General features: G+C 33.1%; 1 protein-coding gene across 1 annotated transcript; it reads right to left on the reverse strand.

Annotated features, from left to right (window-relative positions):
• Positions 1–549: 549 nt before the first annotated feature.
• On the reverse strand, positions 550–5,079 carry LOC124940143. Its single transcript, XM_047480626.1, has 5 exons — positions 4,327–5,079; positions 3,484–3,842; positions 2,127–2,305; positions 1,110–1,176; positions 550–1,016 (listed from the first exon to the last, which is right to left on the reverse strand). Exons 1-5 carry the CDS (start codon positions 5,000–5,002, stop codon positions 978–980), a joined length of 1,320 nt encoding a protein of 439 aa, XP_047336582.1. The 5' UTR covers positions 5,003–5,079; the 3' UTR covers positions 550–977.
• Positions 5,080–16,432: the final 11,353 nt, after the last annotated feature.

Genomic DNA, 16,432 nt, shown 5'->3' on the forward strand with positions numbered 1-16,432 from the left:
TGTAATGTCACATGAAAAGCTTACATCTTTTAAGTTCAGCCACTATAATGTCACATGAAAAGCTTACATTGTCTTGTGAACCAAAAATATATATTTAAAATTACTCATTATTTGGTAGTAAAGGTGTAACACTTATATACGTTCTTCGAAAAAAAAATTAAATAATACAATTATATTTAAATTTTATTTTTATTTTTGATAAACAAAAATAAATATTTGTAAGTATAAAATATAAGTTAACTAAATTATCTATAGTTATTAATTTTAACTTAAATATGTTTCAAAACTCTATAGAAACTTGTTTCGTAACACCTAAAACTCTATAGAGCTCAAAAGTGAAAGAAAGTTGTGAAAACCAAACTTATATGTGATTTGTTGATTCTCAGATTTCAATGAAACCGGGTCAACTAGTTTTTCTTAGCCTGACAATTATAAATATCTTTAAGTATAAAATATAAATTATAACCAAATTATGTATATTTATTCATTTTAACTCTAACATGTTTCAACAACTCTACAGAGTAAAAAAGAAAACTTGCTTCATAACATCTGAATTCTGAAAAATCAAACTTCCCTGTGATTTGTTGATTCCCAGTTGTGTGATCAATTTGACAGTTTGAGTGTCACTACTTACCGATTTCAGTCAAACCGTTTCGATTTATATTTTTTAACCCTGACAGTTATTTTGGCACAGAAAATTTGAACAAACACCTAAATAAACCAGCCTTGTTTTTCACATAAATATATACCTGTATTAAAAAAAACAAAGTTTACTTGTCTCAAAACAACTTTGTTTCACCAAACAACTTCCCACCACAAAGAGTTTACTTAAGTGACATAAACCACATGAGAATTAATGTCTCAGAACAACTTTGTTTCACAAAACGACTTCCCACCACACAAAACTTACTTAAGTGCTTCTGGTAACATACAAGAATGCGACAAAAATCTCTCATAATGAAGAATGCATTCATTCATTATCTTGTCATGTTTCTCCATTTATCCTTCAAATCAACCTAAAACAAGAACGACAACTTGTTTATCTAACTTGCAACATAAGATATTAAAATTAAAGTCTTTCAACCAAAACGGCATAACAACAATCTCACCTCAGTTCTCTCAACCAAAATATCTCTATACACATTCAAGATGAACTTCCAGTTGCCTTTACCGTACCTTAAAACAAGAAGAAGAATCAAACTCATAAAACATCAATGATACATACTCCTGCTAAGATACGTGCTCTAATATGCATAGACAAAAATAGTGTGACAACCAAAAAATTCCATTATATTGGCAACATTTGAAAACACTTTTTATTTTAGAAATTTCTCCATCCAGATACATAGACTTTGAAAACTAGACTGACAACTTATCACTTAATCTAAATGATTTAGTGCTTATTTGAATTAAAGTTCATTTGATAAATAATGCAACTCATGCTAAAATAATTAAGCAAAAAAAACATGGCTTAATTTAGTAAAACTAACTCCAGTAATATTAGTAAGAACGTCCAAAATACAATTGATACAAGGGGAAAATAACTTTTATAAATAATCCCCCCACACTAGTTCCACATTTTATCAAATCCACTTACATATTGATACAAGGGGAAAAGATTTTAGGGTTAATGTCCTAAATGAAAGTGAACGGTTATGATAAGTGGCGGGTATAAAGAGGTGGTTATTAATAAAATATTATAAACAAGAGTATTCAACTAATTCATTTCATTACTACACTTGACAACTAACATTCTATTTATCCTACTCTATTAATAACCGCCTCTTTATTCCCGCCACTTATCCTAACCATTCACTTCCACCATAGGAAGCTAACCCTAAACCCTTTCCCCTTGTATCATTTATCAAATACTTTAAATTTAGATACTTTCACATGTTTTTTTTCAACATGTATTAACACATTTGACACTTAAAATTCAGTATTCTTAATTTTCAGTTTTGTTAAACTACACCCTTAGTCAGAACATATTTAGAATTTTATGTTTCTTTATCCATTGGGAAACAAATTTAAAAACTGGTCCATGGTGAAAATAAAACAAACTAGGTGTTCTAATGCTGTAAATATATATGTATAATGCTAAAAGATTTGATAAGTGATAAACATACTTTTCAACACCGGCCCTTAAAGTATCTTCTTCAACAATACTCCATCTCCTCTTTTTTCTCTTTCCCAAATTTTCCATCTCAAGTATTAAGGGAGAAACACGTCTTTTACTTGATGTGGGCAAGTGAAGACGATTTTCGTCACTAGATCCATCAACTGCATCATCCAGGGATTCATCCCACTACAAACCAATAAAGTTGCAATACAAAACAGATGTTCGTGAGTGTTAAGACCACAAAATACTTGTGTACTTCGCATTTTGGAGACAAGAAATAAAGCAAGGTAAAATTCCTCCACTCTCAAATATCTTCATTTCTCATTCTCTAACAAAGTGGTATCAGGGCTTGGTTCTTAGCTATGGTTAGCAATAGGTCAGTTTCTCAATTTACTTGGATCATACAAATTGATGCATATTATAAAAGTCTGACAAAGTTGAACAGTAAATCTTATGCCAATTTTCTGAACCTAGTTATTTCAATAATGGGTGACCAAACTTATTGTTTGTTATTCTTAATCCTCCTCAACTGAAGTCTGCACACCTTTCCTCTTTAATTTAAATAACTCAGAAAATTGCATCATGGTTTATGATACTCTAAAATAAAGGGCTGATTTTTCCCAAAAAAAAATAAAAATAAAGGGCTGACTCAGTGTGCTAATGCAGCCAATGCATATATGTTTGCCTTCTGGAGGCAATTCATAATTTTCTACAGGTTTAACCTAATAACAGTTATAACTATGTATAACATGTAGATGGCAATAATTATAAACTTTTAATTATCCAATTAGATATGTTAAGTTGATTATAATCTCAAGTACAGTTAAGTTAATTTTATCTTACAATTTTACTTTATAATGATAAAACTATAATGGTGTGTTTGATAACATTGGAATTGAAATTAGGGGTTTATTTATAATTCCTATGTTTGTTAGATCATTTAAAATTAAGAATTAGAACTGGAGTTGTAATTCCAATGAATTCAAATCATTGTCACTTTGTAATTCTTAATTCCACTTCATAACTTGGAATTGCAATTCCAATATTTATTTGTTCTGTTTTTTTTCAAACAAATCATTTTATTAACCATTTACAACACGATTAAGTGTCGAATCGATATCTTAATAATATAGATAATATTTATTCAAATTGTCATTTCTACTTGTACTACAAAAATATAAAAAAATCCCAAGAATTATAATTCTGTAATTTTATCAAACATAGGAACTGAATTGTAATTCGATTTCAATTCTAAGAGAATTGAAATCTGAAATCCAATTCTATTTCTAATTCCAGTTACCCTCATCCAAACACGCCCTAAGATGTAATATTAACATATGATAATATGGGAAAAGAAGAATTACCTCATGGACACGAGCAGTGCTATTCCTCTCCATTAAGCAGGGCTTCCTGCTAATGTTATTCTGAGTCTCATTCACACCAATAGCCTCGTCACTCTTAACAGTGGATAGATTCTCTACATCCATGGGGCAACTCGGATTCAGATTGTTCACTGGCAGGCTAGAGATTATTTTGTCAGCAAGCTGTATTGCCTCAGGTAGAGGATCAACTACCACAGCTTGTAGGTCCCTACAACTGTCTCTTAGAGCTTTCTGCATTTTCTTAACTTCAGGTGTAACGATAAAACCATTTTCAGAAACAGCTCTTCCATCCTGGATATCTGAATCACTAATTTTTGCATCTCTACCGCGTTTCTCCATTTCTACAGTTGTTTGAAGCAATTAAATTATCAAAGACAGCACATGAGGTATATGTTATATTATCAACAGAAAAAAAATGAATAGAACTGATGATATCACAAATATGCCTCAAATAAGCCGGCTGCAAGAAACATCTGAAACCTAAACTCATTAAATCACAAAAGAGGTTGCTCAGATTCCTGGGAAATTTTCTAAAACAACTAGGAAATACAAAAGACTGGCTGTACTTGAGATTTTCCTTCTTAAAACTAGTATAATGGAACCAACAGCAAAAACTAAAAAATACCATATTGCAGAAACCAACTGTAAGATCTTTCAAAAGATCGAGATGAATAAGAATGCAAACCACTTAAACAGGAATGAACTTTGTAAGGAACACTTGAAGCATCTAATACCAGTTCAAGGAAAATGACATTCCTCCATCAAACCATGAAAATTTTCAATTCAAGATTAAAACAAATTTTAATGATAAGAAAATTGTTTTACCTGCATTACTTTGAACTTCAATCGGATTGAGATCTTGATATTGATCGTTAACTGGACAGGTACTATGATTCAACAATTGATTAATTTGCTCATTACCTGTCTGGACCACTTGTTCAAGAAATGAAGGCCCCATAGCCGCCCATGCTTCTTCAACATAAACTCTAACAGATTTCAGAGTTTCACAGCCTCTCCATTTCTTCAACAGATCTTCATCGACAATAGTATTCCATACAGAAGCCTCAATATCATCTTTCCAACTTAGTAGCGCGTCAGAAACCAGCCCGACATTACCCGTCATTTCCATCGTCAGAACCCTTTCCCTCCAGATTCTCTTCACCGTATTGTAGTATTTCACTTCTCTGTCTTGACTCTCCTCCTCGAGTAGCCTAACTGTGCAATCCACCGCCACATTACAATAAGCCGCCTTCATGGCCTCAGAAGTTGTAACACCGGCCTGGTAATCCATCTCCTCGATGCGTTCCATAAGAGGGAGCATTTCCTCTGAAGCCTTACCTTTGGATATCTCCGAGACGATTTGTCGAACAAGTATGGCCTTCTCTAAGCTCGAATCGTGGATGGAGAGAGGGAGAACGCGTAAAAGCTTGTCGATAATCCTATCGTGGAGCGGTTGTCGAAGAAGAAATTCGATGATCCATAGAGAAACATATTCATCCATTGAGAAGAATAGCTGTAGAACTTGGGAACCCTAGTTGTAAATTTACTTTACTGAAAGTCGGACTCTCTTGATGGAACTTATCCGGATTCAAAATGAAAAACTCTCTTTTAATTTATTTCAAAAAATATTATTAATGTAGAGTATCAAAAAAATAAAATTTAAAGGAGATAAATTATTTTGTTAATTATATTTTATTTTATGGTGACACAACATAAAAAAATAAAAACATGTCAAAATTCAATTCAACATAAAAAAAAAAATCATAAACAATAGATAAAAATGAGGGATAGTTTTCAAAAAAATAACTTTTTTTACTATTCACTCTCCTAAATTAACCTAGTTTCTTTCTTTATTTCTAAATTAACCTAATTTACTATTAAACTCAGTTTTTTTTAATTTAAAATTCATTATATATAAACTAAATTATTTATATTTTGATATATATTTTAAATTATTATTTATATAAATTAAATTATTTATATTTTGATATATATATTTTAAATTATTATTTTTATAAATTTGATTATTTATATTTTAATATATAATTTAAATTATTATTTATATAAATTAAATTATTTATATTTTGATATATATTTTAAATTATTATTTTTATAAATTTGATTATTTATATTTTGATAAATAATTTAAATTTAATTATTTTTTATAAATTTGATTATTTATATTTTAATATATATATATTTACATTTCAATATTATTTATATAGTATAATAAATATTTCCTCTAGCATTCTAATAAATAATTAATAAATTTAAAATATTTTAATCATAATAATATAATAATTAAATGTTCATACAAACTTTTTTAATTATCAATTATTTATTAAATATAATAACATTTTTTATTAAATATAATAATAAGATTGCCATATTTTAACTATAGAAATATAATAATCTTGTTATTATATTTAATAAATTTAAAAAACGTTTTTATAAATATTTAATTATTATATTGTTATGGTTAAAATATTTTAAATATATTAGTATTTATCAATTATTTATTAGAATTATTTAATATTTATTGCACTATGTAAATAATAATTGAAATGTAAATATATATATATATATATTAAAATATAAATAATCAAAATTATAAAAAAATAATTAAATTTAAATTATATATCAAAATATAAATAATCAAATTTATAAAAATAATAATTTAAAATATATATCAAAATATAAATAATTTAGTTTATATAAATAATAATTTAAAATATATATCAAAATATAAATAATGTAGTTTATATATAATGAATTTTAACTGTAAAAAAAAGAAATAAAAAAACTGAGTTTGAATAGTAAACGATGTTAGTTTGAGAACGAATGAACAAACTAGGTTAGTTTGAGAAAGTGAACATACAAGATTACTTTGAGAAACCAATCTAAAAATGAGAAACATAAGACAAATATTTTAAGGTTTATATAAATAAAGAAGACAACTTGAAAGCGTGTAATAATTGTCTTGTTTAAGGCTGATTTTCCGGGTTTGATCGAGATAGTATTTATGTCCTATATTCCGATCTTACCTCGATTCTGCCCCGAACACTATAAACACCATTAAATATATAAAATTATCAATATATTTATTTACTATATTTTATAAGAGTTTTAATTTATTTATTTATAATAATATATATTTTTAATATAGAGTTAAATGTTGAATAGTCCTTAAAGGTTTGGATATTAGACTACTTGGTCCCTGAACCAAAATAATAGAACCCGTTAGTCCCTGTCATCCAATACTGTTAGTCAAAAGTCTTTTGACTGTTAAATAATGACCATTTTGCCCTTACATTTTTTTAAATTAAAAACAAATTAAATTAAAACTTAACCTAACCTAAATCTAATCTAACCTAAATCCACAGTCGAAGAGATCTCCCGTTGAAGCCAGTCGAACCCCTTCTCCCAAATCGGGATTTGAAGACGAATCCACAGTGCAAGAGATTGACGACGACCTGGGCGACCTCGACTGGGCAACTAAGACAAGCGAACGAGCGACTAAGGCGAGCTACAGAATCCACAGTTAGGGGGACTCTCCTTTCATTGGATAGAGCCTTCTGATACATTGTCTCCCACTTAACCATTAGTTTCTCCTGCACTGTGGATTCCGTCGCTCGCCTCAGTCGCTCGTTCGCTTGCCTCAGTCGCCCAATCGAGGTCGCCCAGGTCGTCGTCAATCGCTTGCACTGTGGATTCGTCTTCAAATCCCAATTTGGGAGAAGGGGTTCGACTGATTTCGACGGGAGATCTCTTTGATTTGTTTGGTTTTAAATCCCAATCGCTTGCACTGTGGTTAGGTTAGATTAGATTTAGGTTAGGTTAAGTTTTAATTTAATTTGTTTTTAGTTTAAAAATAGGTAAATGCAAAATGGTCATTATTTAACAATCAAAAGGCTTTTGACTAACAGTTTTGGACGGCAAGGACTAACGGGTTCTATTATTTTGGTTCAGGGACCAAGTAGTCTAATATTCAAACCTTTAGGGACTATTCAGCATTTAACTCTTTAATATATTATATAATATATAGGGAAATTGGACTAAATGACCCTAAAGATAAGGGTATTTGCGTCCGTGGTCACTGATAATTAAATTTGATCTGGTGACCACTTTATTTTTTTTGGACGAAATTACCCTTTTCGCGTAACGCGAAGTGGCTTCGCGAAACGCGAAGTGGCTTCGCGAAACGCGAAGTGAATTAGGTTAATATAAATACTTAAAATTTTCATTTCCTTCATTTTGTTTCTCTCTCTTTCTCTTTCTTCTCTCTCTTCTCTCTCTCTGTTCTTGTTCGTCGGCCGGCGACGGCGAAAACTTTGGCGACGGCGACGGCGAAAACTTTGGCGACGAGGACTACGATTATGCCCCATGAATCTACAAAGATAAGAAAATCTTAACATGAATCGATGTTTATAATACAAATTTATGTTCTTATTTCAATACCTTCATTTCAAACCCTAACTCTAACCCAAATCGATTTATGTTCATGTTTCCAGCATCTCCATCTGAAAACCTTAAATCAATTAAATCTGTTCATATTGGTTCATACTGGTTCATATTGATTCATATTGATTCATTTTTTTGTTCATCTTATTGTTCTTATGTCGATGATGATATTTGCAGATCATATGGGTTCTGTTTCGCGAAGTGCTTCTCGTTACGCAAAGTACTTCTCGTTACGCGAAGGGCTTCTCGTTACGCGAAGGGCTTCTCGTTTCGCGAAGGGCTTTATGTTTCGTCATATGGGTCTGGATTCAGTGAAGAAGTACTTACAGCAAGACGGAAACCGGCTAAGTGTCGACGTTATAGATTAAGGATTTTCTCAATAGTCAATAAAATTGAGTTGTTTTCATTTAGGTGTTCTATAATTATATGTTAAAAGATTTATTTATAGAATTGCATTTTGAAAAGGGGGAGACATAGAGAAATTGAGATTGGACTTGGATAAACTTCCCTTTCATATTAAGGGATTTTAATCCAATTTGCATTATTAAACTTAATCCTAATGGACATTAAAATAAGCTTCATTTACTCAAATTCTCTAATTAAAATGAGGCTTCATTTCTTTTGTCTGTTTTATTTTTTTAATCAGATATATATAAAGTTTTTCTAATTATTAATGTAATATTGTACTTTCATCCTGTCACCTAAAGAAATCAAATGATAAACATATTTTTGTTATTTACATTTGGGATAGAAATTTAAGACAAAACTCACCAAAATGTAATGTTTTTATCATTCATACTCACCAAGAAGTTTCAAACTAGACTAGAGAGTTATCATATATAAAGCTATAAAAAAACAAAAAATGGAGGACCAGTCTAGTTATTATTTGAACAAATAAGATATATCTTTTCTTTGGATATTGGTGGTAGTCTATTATGGAAATGAAAAATTGTTCTCATTCACCTAATCATTCACCTAATATTTTCTTTGTCCTCGTCAATTTGTTCTAGTTGTTCATATTGCGCACCACCACACCCATTATTATGATTGTCTGATTTTCTTTGTCCTCGTCGACGACATTCATGTTCATACAATCCCTCCACTTCATCCTCCGGTTCCTCACGATCCTTTGGCTTCTCATAAGATTGCTCACGAGATTTCTCCCTATCACCCTCTCTATTTCTTCCCTTTTCACGGGATTTTTCCCTACACATGATGGGGGTGAACATTAGAAGCATTCATATCAAAATGCACAAACTGAAATTCAGATTAAAAAACACTAACTGTGTTTGGGAGAGGTACAATTCCAATTCTTTTGTTTGTTTAACAATTTAAAACTAAGAATTCAAATGAAAGCACCAAGGGTGTATGTAGTATTACCGGTTTGCATGACGATCAGCCCTTTAGTATTCGTAGTGCTTATGTAGTATGCCCTTCGCGAAACGAGAAGCCCTTCGCGAAACGAGAAGCCCTTCGCGTAACGAGAAGCACTTCGCGTAACGAGAAGCCCTTCGCGTAACGAGAAGTACTTCGCGTAACGAGAAGCACTTCGCGAAACAGAACCCATATGATCTGCAAATATCATCATCGACATAAGAACAATAAGATGAACAAAAAAATGAATCAATATGAATCAATATGAACCAGTATGAACCAATATGAACAGATTTAATTGATTTAAGGTTTTCAGATGGAGATGCTGGAAACATGAACATAAATCGATTTGGGTTAGAGTTAGGGTTTGAAATGAAGGTATTGAAATAAGAACATAAATCTGTATTATAAACATCGATTCAGGTTAAAGTTTTCTTATCTTTGTAGATTCATGGGGCATAATCGTAGTCCTCGTCGCCAAAGTTTTCGCCGTCGCCGTCGCCAAAGTTTTCGCCGTCGCCGGCCGACGAACAAGAACAGAAAGAGAGAAGAGAGAGAAGAGAGAGAAGAGAGAGAAAGAGAGAGAAGAGAGAGAAAGAGAGAGAAGCAAAATGAAGGAAATGAAAATTTTAAATATTTATATTAACCTAATTCACTTCGCGAAACGCGAAGTCACTTCGCGTTACGCGAAAAGGGTAATTTCGTCCAAAAAAAATAAAGTGGTCACCAGATCAAATTTAATTATCAGTGACCACGGACGCAAATACCCCTATCTTTAGGGTCATTTAGTCCAATTTCCCTAATATATATTATATTAAAAAATATGTTTATATAATTTTTATTTTTATTTAGAGAATATGGTATAGACAATATCTCGCAAGAATTCCCTTAAATCGAACGGGGCGGGAATGATAGTAAAAAAAACTCCGAAATAAAACGAGACGAGAATGATAAATACATTAACCGCTCCTGAACAACCTCATTGTCATCCGAAATGAAAATCATAATATCCTTTGTTATTGTGTCATTCAATCATTATGAATTATTGAATTTGATTGGACTCACTCTCAAATAAAATAAAGAATTAATCTAGCATAAATTTATTATATTAACTCAAATTCATAAAGTATTTTGAAAGGAGTCCCAAATTATTCAGAAAAATTGAAACACTTAATATAACAAAATAAAAGCTATGAATGTTTAAAAAAAGGTACTTGTATAAAAAGGAGTTAATTATGTTATCAAATTTTATTTTTGATTGTTATAATATTTTCGATACCTCTTTAAAGAAAACGAGTCTACTTTCATAAGCACAAATCGAATTTACTTTTTTTAAATATTTATTTAAATATTAGTTTAGATGAGATAATATTATGAAATATATCTTAATTAGTTATATCATTATTTGGTAGAGACTAGCTATATGAAAAAATTATATAATTTATATAAAATCAAATAGAAATATAAAAGGTTTACAAGTAATATTATTTACATGTCTTCCCGTCAATACCCTTCTTAATAAACTACAAATCTGAAATTGTTAAATAATTGTTTTTTATATAATTTAAAATTTTACCAAGTTAAAATAAAATATATAATACAAACTTATAAATCAAACTATATCTTTAGATGTAAGTCCAACACAATTTGAGTAATCATTATTATTAATGGTTCAACGTGACTACTGAGTTTATATTGTATTGAGTTTATATTGAATTAGCATAAAAAAATATTTTAGATTTTCATTTTAACTATTTGAAAAGATGATTGTGATAGTAAATACAACAAAATAATATTTTTAAATTTATTCAATATAATCCCATAGTTTATTAAAATAAAAATACTGAAAGAGTTACTAGGTTATTTTGAACCATATTTATTACATGGATAGGTTTGTTATAAACGGATGCGAGAACAATGATAATAATAATAGTAAAAGACAGAATGAAAACGACATCCAATTTAACGTGGTATCCAGCAAAAGTGCTGATTAATCCACGGACAGAGCCACTGAAAAATATTTCACTATAATCGTTAACACGGATTACAGATACTCAAAATAGTTCAAGAGAAAACTAACACCCAAGCTCTTTATTTATAGGGCCAGGTCAAGACATTTTTCTTGCTCACTTCCTATGTGGGACAAACACCCAAAAAGAATATTTTAAGCAAAGAAACCAACAAATCTCCACCTTGACTTGAATATTTTCCCAGATAGCCAGATGCACCAGATGTACTTTAAATACCAGATGTGCCAGATGCATTATACTAAATGCCCAGATAAACAAAACAGATGCATTACACTGAATGCCCTAATGTGACCTGCTCTGCCTTAGGCCTTGCCCCTTCAAGGGAAATCAACAGCTTTTAACATTGAACAAGTTCAAACAGTGTTGAAACTTGCTCTGCGGAATCGGCTTGGTAAATATATCAATTGGATTGTCTGCAGTCCCCACTTTGTTTACCTTGATCCTCTCCTCACTTCTCAGAAAATGGTACCTCACATCAATGTGTTTTTTTCTTTCATGGTGAACTTGATCCTTGGTTAAGCATATTGCACTCAAACTATCGCAGTACACTGAAGCCTGATCGTGGTGTAGACCCAAGTCACTAACCAATCCTTTCAACCAGATTCCCTCCTTAACAACTTCAGTCAAAGCCATATATTCTGCCTCTGTAGTAGACAAAGTTACTATCGGCTGCATAATAGCCTTCCAACTCACAACAGAACCACCAAGTGTGAATACATAACCGGTCATCGATCTTCTACTGTCTACATCTTCAGCATAGTCAGAATCTGAGTAACCAGATACTAGACACTAACTATCACCACCATAACTGAGACCGATATCAGATGTACCCCTGAGATAGCAAAAAATCCTCTTCACTGCTTGACAGTGTTCCTTACCAGGGTCTCCCATGAACCTACTGACAACACTAACAGCATGTGCAAGATCCGGTCTAGTGCAGACCATAACATATATTAAGCTTCCCACTACACTAGCATAAGGAACACGTGACATGTATTCCTTCTCCTGGGATGATTTGGGTGCAAATACTACAGACAAATGTGCATTTGAAGCACTAGGAGTATCAATGGGCTTAGCAGTAGTCATTCCAAACCTCGATAGAACTTTCTAAATATATCCCTTATGTGACAAGAATAACTTATTATGACTTCTATCTCTGTAGATCTCCATTCCCAGAATTTTCTTAGCAGCACCTAAATCCTTCCTTTCGAATTCTATACTGAGTAGTCCCTTCAACTTTTGAATGTCAGACTTCTTCTCAGCAGCTAGCAACATATCATCTACATACAATACCAAATAGATAAAGGAACCATCTTTGAGCTTGTTGTAGTAGACACAATTGTCATACGGACTCCTTGAATAGCCAATCTTAAACATGTAGCTATCGAACCGCTTATACCACTGCCTCAGAGACTGTTTCAGTCCATATAAGGACTTCTTCAACTTGCAAACATATTCCTCTTTTCCAGGTTCCTGAAAACCATCTGGCCGAGTCATGTATATCTCTTCTTCCAACTCTCCATGTAAGAAAGTTGTCTTCACGTCTAGTTGTTAGAGTTCCAGGTCCTGATGTGCAACTATAGCAAGTAGCACCCTGATGGAAGTATGTCTGACTACTAGTGAGAATATCTCATTATAGTCCACTCCCTCTTTCTGACTGAACCCTCTAGCAACTAACATGGCTTTATACTTGACCCCCTCAGCTGGTGACAACCCTTCCTTCTTCTTGAACAATCATTTACAAGTGACAACCTTTCTCCCTGGTGGTCTTCTAGATAATTCCCAAGTCTGATTCTTTTGAAGTGATGCCATCTCATCTCCCATGGCAGCAAGCCATTGGACAGACTCAGTACTCGTAACAGCTTCCTTGTAGGTGGATGGCTCATGAGGATCCACTTCCTCTACAACCTGTAAAGCATAGGCAACCATGTCCTCATAGTCATACATTATAGGAGGTACAACAAAATTAACTATTCTAGGGCGATTAAGAGCTAGATTTTGATGTTCTATAGATGATGATGGAGCAACTGAAAAATCTGCCGCTGAAAGTGGTTGAGAAACACTCTCCTCTGCTTCACAACTAGCCTTAGTCTTTTCCTGCTCCACCTATTTCTCGACACCACAATCTACCGGAATGGTGAACTTCACAGTTGGGTTAAGCATGGAATTTTCATCAAAGACAACATTCCTACTCAGAATAACCCTCCTCTCAGAAGGGGACCAGATCCTATATCCTTTCACACCATTCCCATAGCCTACAAATACTCCCTTCTTTGCTCTTGGCTCCAACTTCCCCTCATTGACATGATAGAAGACCGTGCAACCAAAAGTTCTCAAAATAGAGTAATCAGCAAGCTTCCCAGACCACAGTTCATAAGGAGTTTTCATATTTATACCTGTGTGAGGTCCACAATTAATTAGATAGCATGCTGTGTTAACTGCTTCAGCTCAAAACATTCTTGTTAACCCAGCATTTGAGAGCATACACCTAGCTCTCTTTAGTAGTGTATGATTCATACATTCTACTACACCATTCTGCTGAGGTGTATTCCTAACCGTATGATATCTGGCAATCCCCTCAGTCTTGCAAAACTCATTAAACTCAGACCAACAGAATTCTAAACCATTATCAGTTCGTAACCTCTTGACCTTCTTCCCAATTTGATTCTCCACTAATGCCTTCCACTACTTGAAGTTCTTGAAAGCGTCACTTATGAATATCCAGGTCATCCTTGAATAATCATCAATCAACGACAGAAAATACTTGTGACCCCCCAAAGACTCTACACGTGACGGCCCCCAACAATCAGAGTGGATGTAATCAAGTGTGCCTTTTGTTCTATGAATCGCTTTGGGGAATTTGCTGTGATGTAGTTTCCCAAAAACATAATGTTCACAAAACCCAAGATTCTTTATCTTATTCCCACACAGAAGATCATCTTTATCCAGAATTTGCATCCCCCTCTCACTCATATGCCCAAGCCTCATGTGCCACAACTTCGTCATGTCTCCTTGGTCAATCTCGGAGGAAGCAACAACAGTAGAATCATATATCGTAGTACCTTGTAGAAAATACAAAGTGCCCCGCTTCACACCTTTCAGAATCACACCTGAACTCTTGTAAACATGTAAGGCTCCACTTTCACCTTTGAAATTAAACCCCTTCTTGTCCAAAAGACTTAGAGATATCAGATTCTTCGTCATGTGTGGAACATGTCTAACTTCGTTCAGTGTACGGAATTTTTCATCATGATTCCTAATATTGATCGAGCCCATCCCAACCACCTTGTAGGTAGAGCTATTGGCCATAGAAATATTTCCATCATCCACCTGCTCATAGGTTGAAAACCATTCCCTCCTAGGACAAATATGGTAAGATGCTCCAGAATTCAGAACCCACACATCAGTGTAATGTGTGTGACCATCAGCAACTAAGGCAATATCCTCTTCAGAGTTTGTACCATCTTTAGAAACTGCAACAGTACCTGGTGCCTTCTCATGTTGACTTTGTCTCTTCTTTGGACATTCATTCTTCCAATGTCCCTTTTCCTTATAGTAATTGCACACGTCTGTTGGTTTCGAACCCCTACTGACTGGTTTCTTGGGGAACTTCTTTTTCACCGGTTTACCATATCCTTGATGGTTGTTTGCAACTAGACCAACAGCCTGACTATCCGAAACAGTGTCACTGCAGCTATGTCGCAATTCTCTACTATGAAGGGCAAATATAACTTCTTCTAGAGCCAATGAATCTTTACCACTAATGAAAGACTCCCTAAAGTTTTCATATGATATTGGTAAAGAAACTAACAGAATCAAGGCAACATCCTCATCATCTATCTTAATATCAATATTACGCAGATCTAATAATATTGCATTTAATTGATCTAGATGGTCTCTAAGAGGTGTACCTTCCTGCATACCATCTTAGACCACAAAAGCAAACAATGCTTCAAAAGCAACTTGTTGGTTAAGCTCTTCTTCATGTATAAAGTCTCCAGCTTAGACCACAAACTAGCAGCGGTTTCCTCCTCAGCTACCTCAGTAATGATATCGTCTGTTAGAGACAAGAGCAATGTTGAGTGTGCCTTTTCTTCTAAAGACTCCATATCAGCAGGTGGTGGGATAGGTGCATGCTTCATCAAGGGAGCCCATAGGCCGTGTTGTTTCAACAATGCCCAGACCTTGATCTGCCACAGACTGAAACTATTCCTCCTAGTAAACTTGTCGGTTTTCAAACTTTTACCTCCAACCATCGTTTTTGCTTGAGCAGATCTGAATAACCCTGCTCTGATACCAATTTGTTATAACGGATGTGAGAACAATGATAATAATAATAGTAAAAGACAAAATGAAAGCGACACCCAATTTAACGTGGTATCCAACAAAAGTGCTGACTAATCCAAGGGCAGAGCCACTAAAAAATATTCCACTATAATCGTTAACACGGATTATAGATACTCAAAATAGTTCAAGAGAAAACTAACACCCAAGCCCTTTATTTATAGGACCAGGTCAAGACATTTTTCTTACTCACTTCCTATGTGGGACAAACACCCCAAAAAGAATATTCTAGGCAAAGAAACCAACACTGTCATCGTCCCTTTAACTGTAAAAAGGTTTATCGTTAAGTGATGAAACTGGAGAGACATCAAAAGCAAAAGTCACATAGACCAGAAAACAACGACGAAGACGAAGGAGATGGCAAAGACGGAGATGGAGACGAAGATAATGATGATGGAATCATGTCTATTAAGTCATTGTTCTGACCATAAGGATAAAATATGTTGGTATTTTTGAATGGTTGAGTATAGAAGTGGTGTCACAAGATTAATAATATATATAAGAGGTCCATTAATTAAGGAACAAATTATATGGATGGTTAAATAAAATTTTGTCGGTTGACCGAGATATGAGAGTAAGAGATCGAAGAAGAAGTTGGTGATATGATGAGAAAAAAAATTAAATAAAAGTTTTCTTATCAAATTTGTTATTATTTTTTTTCTTTGATGAATAACGAAAACAACAATGAATGAGAGAAGGAAAACGACAACTAGGTTGCCCCA

The sequence above is a fragment of the Impatiens glandulifera genome, chromosome 5 (assembly GCF_907164915.1).
Source record: "Impatiens glandulifera chromosome 5, dImpGla2.1, whole genome shotgun sequence".
NCBI lineage: Eukaryota > Viridiplantae > Streptophyta > Magnoliopsida > Ericales > Balsaminaceae > Impatiens > Impatiens glandulifera.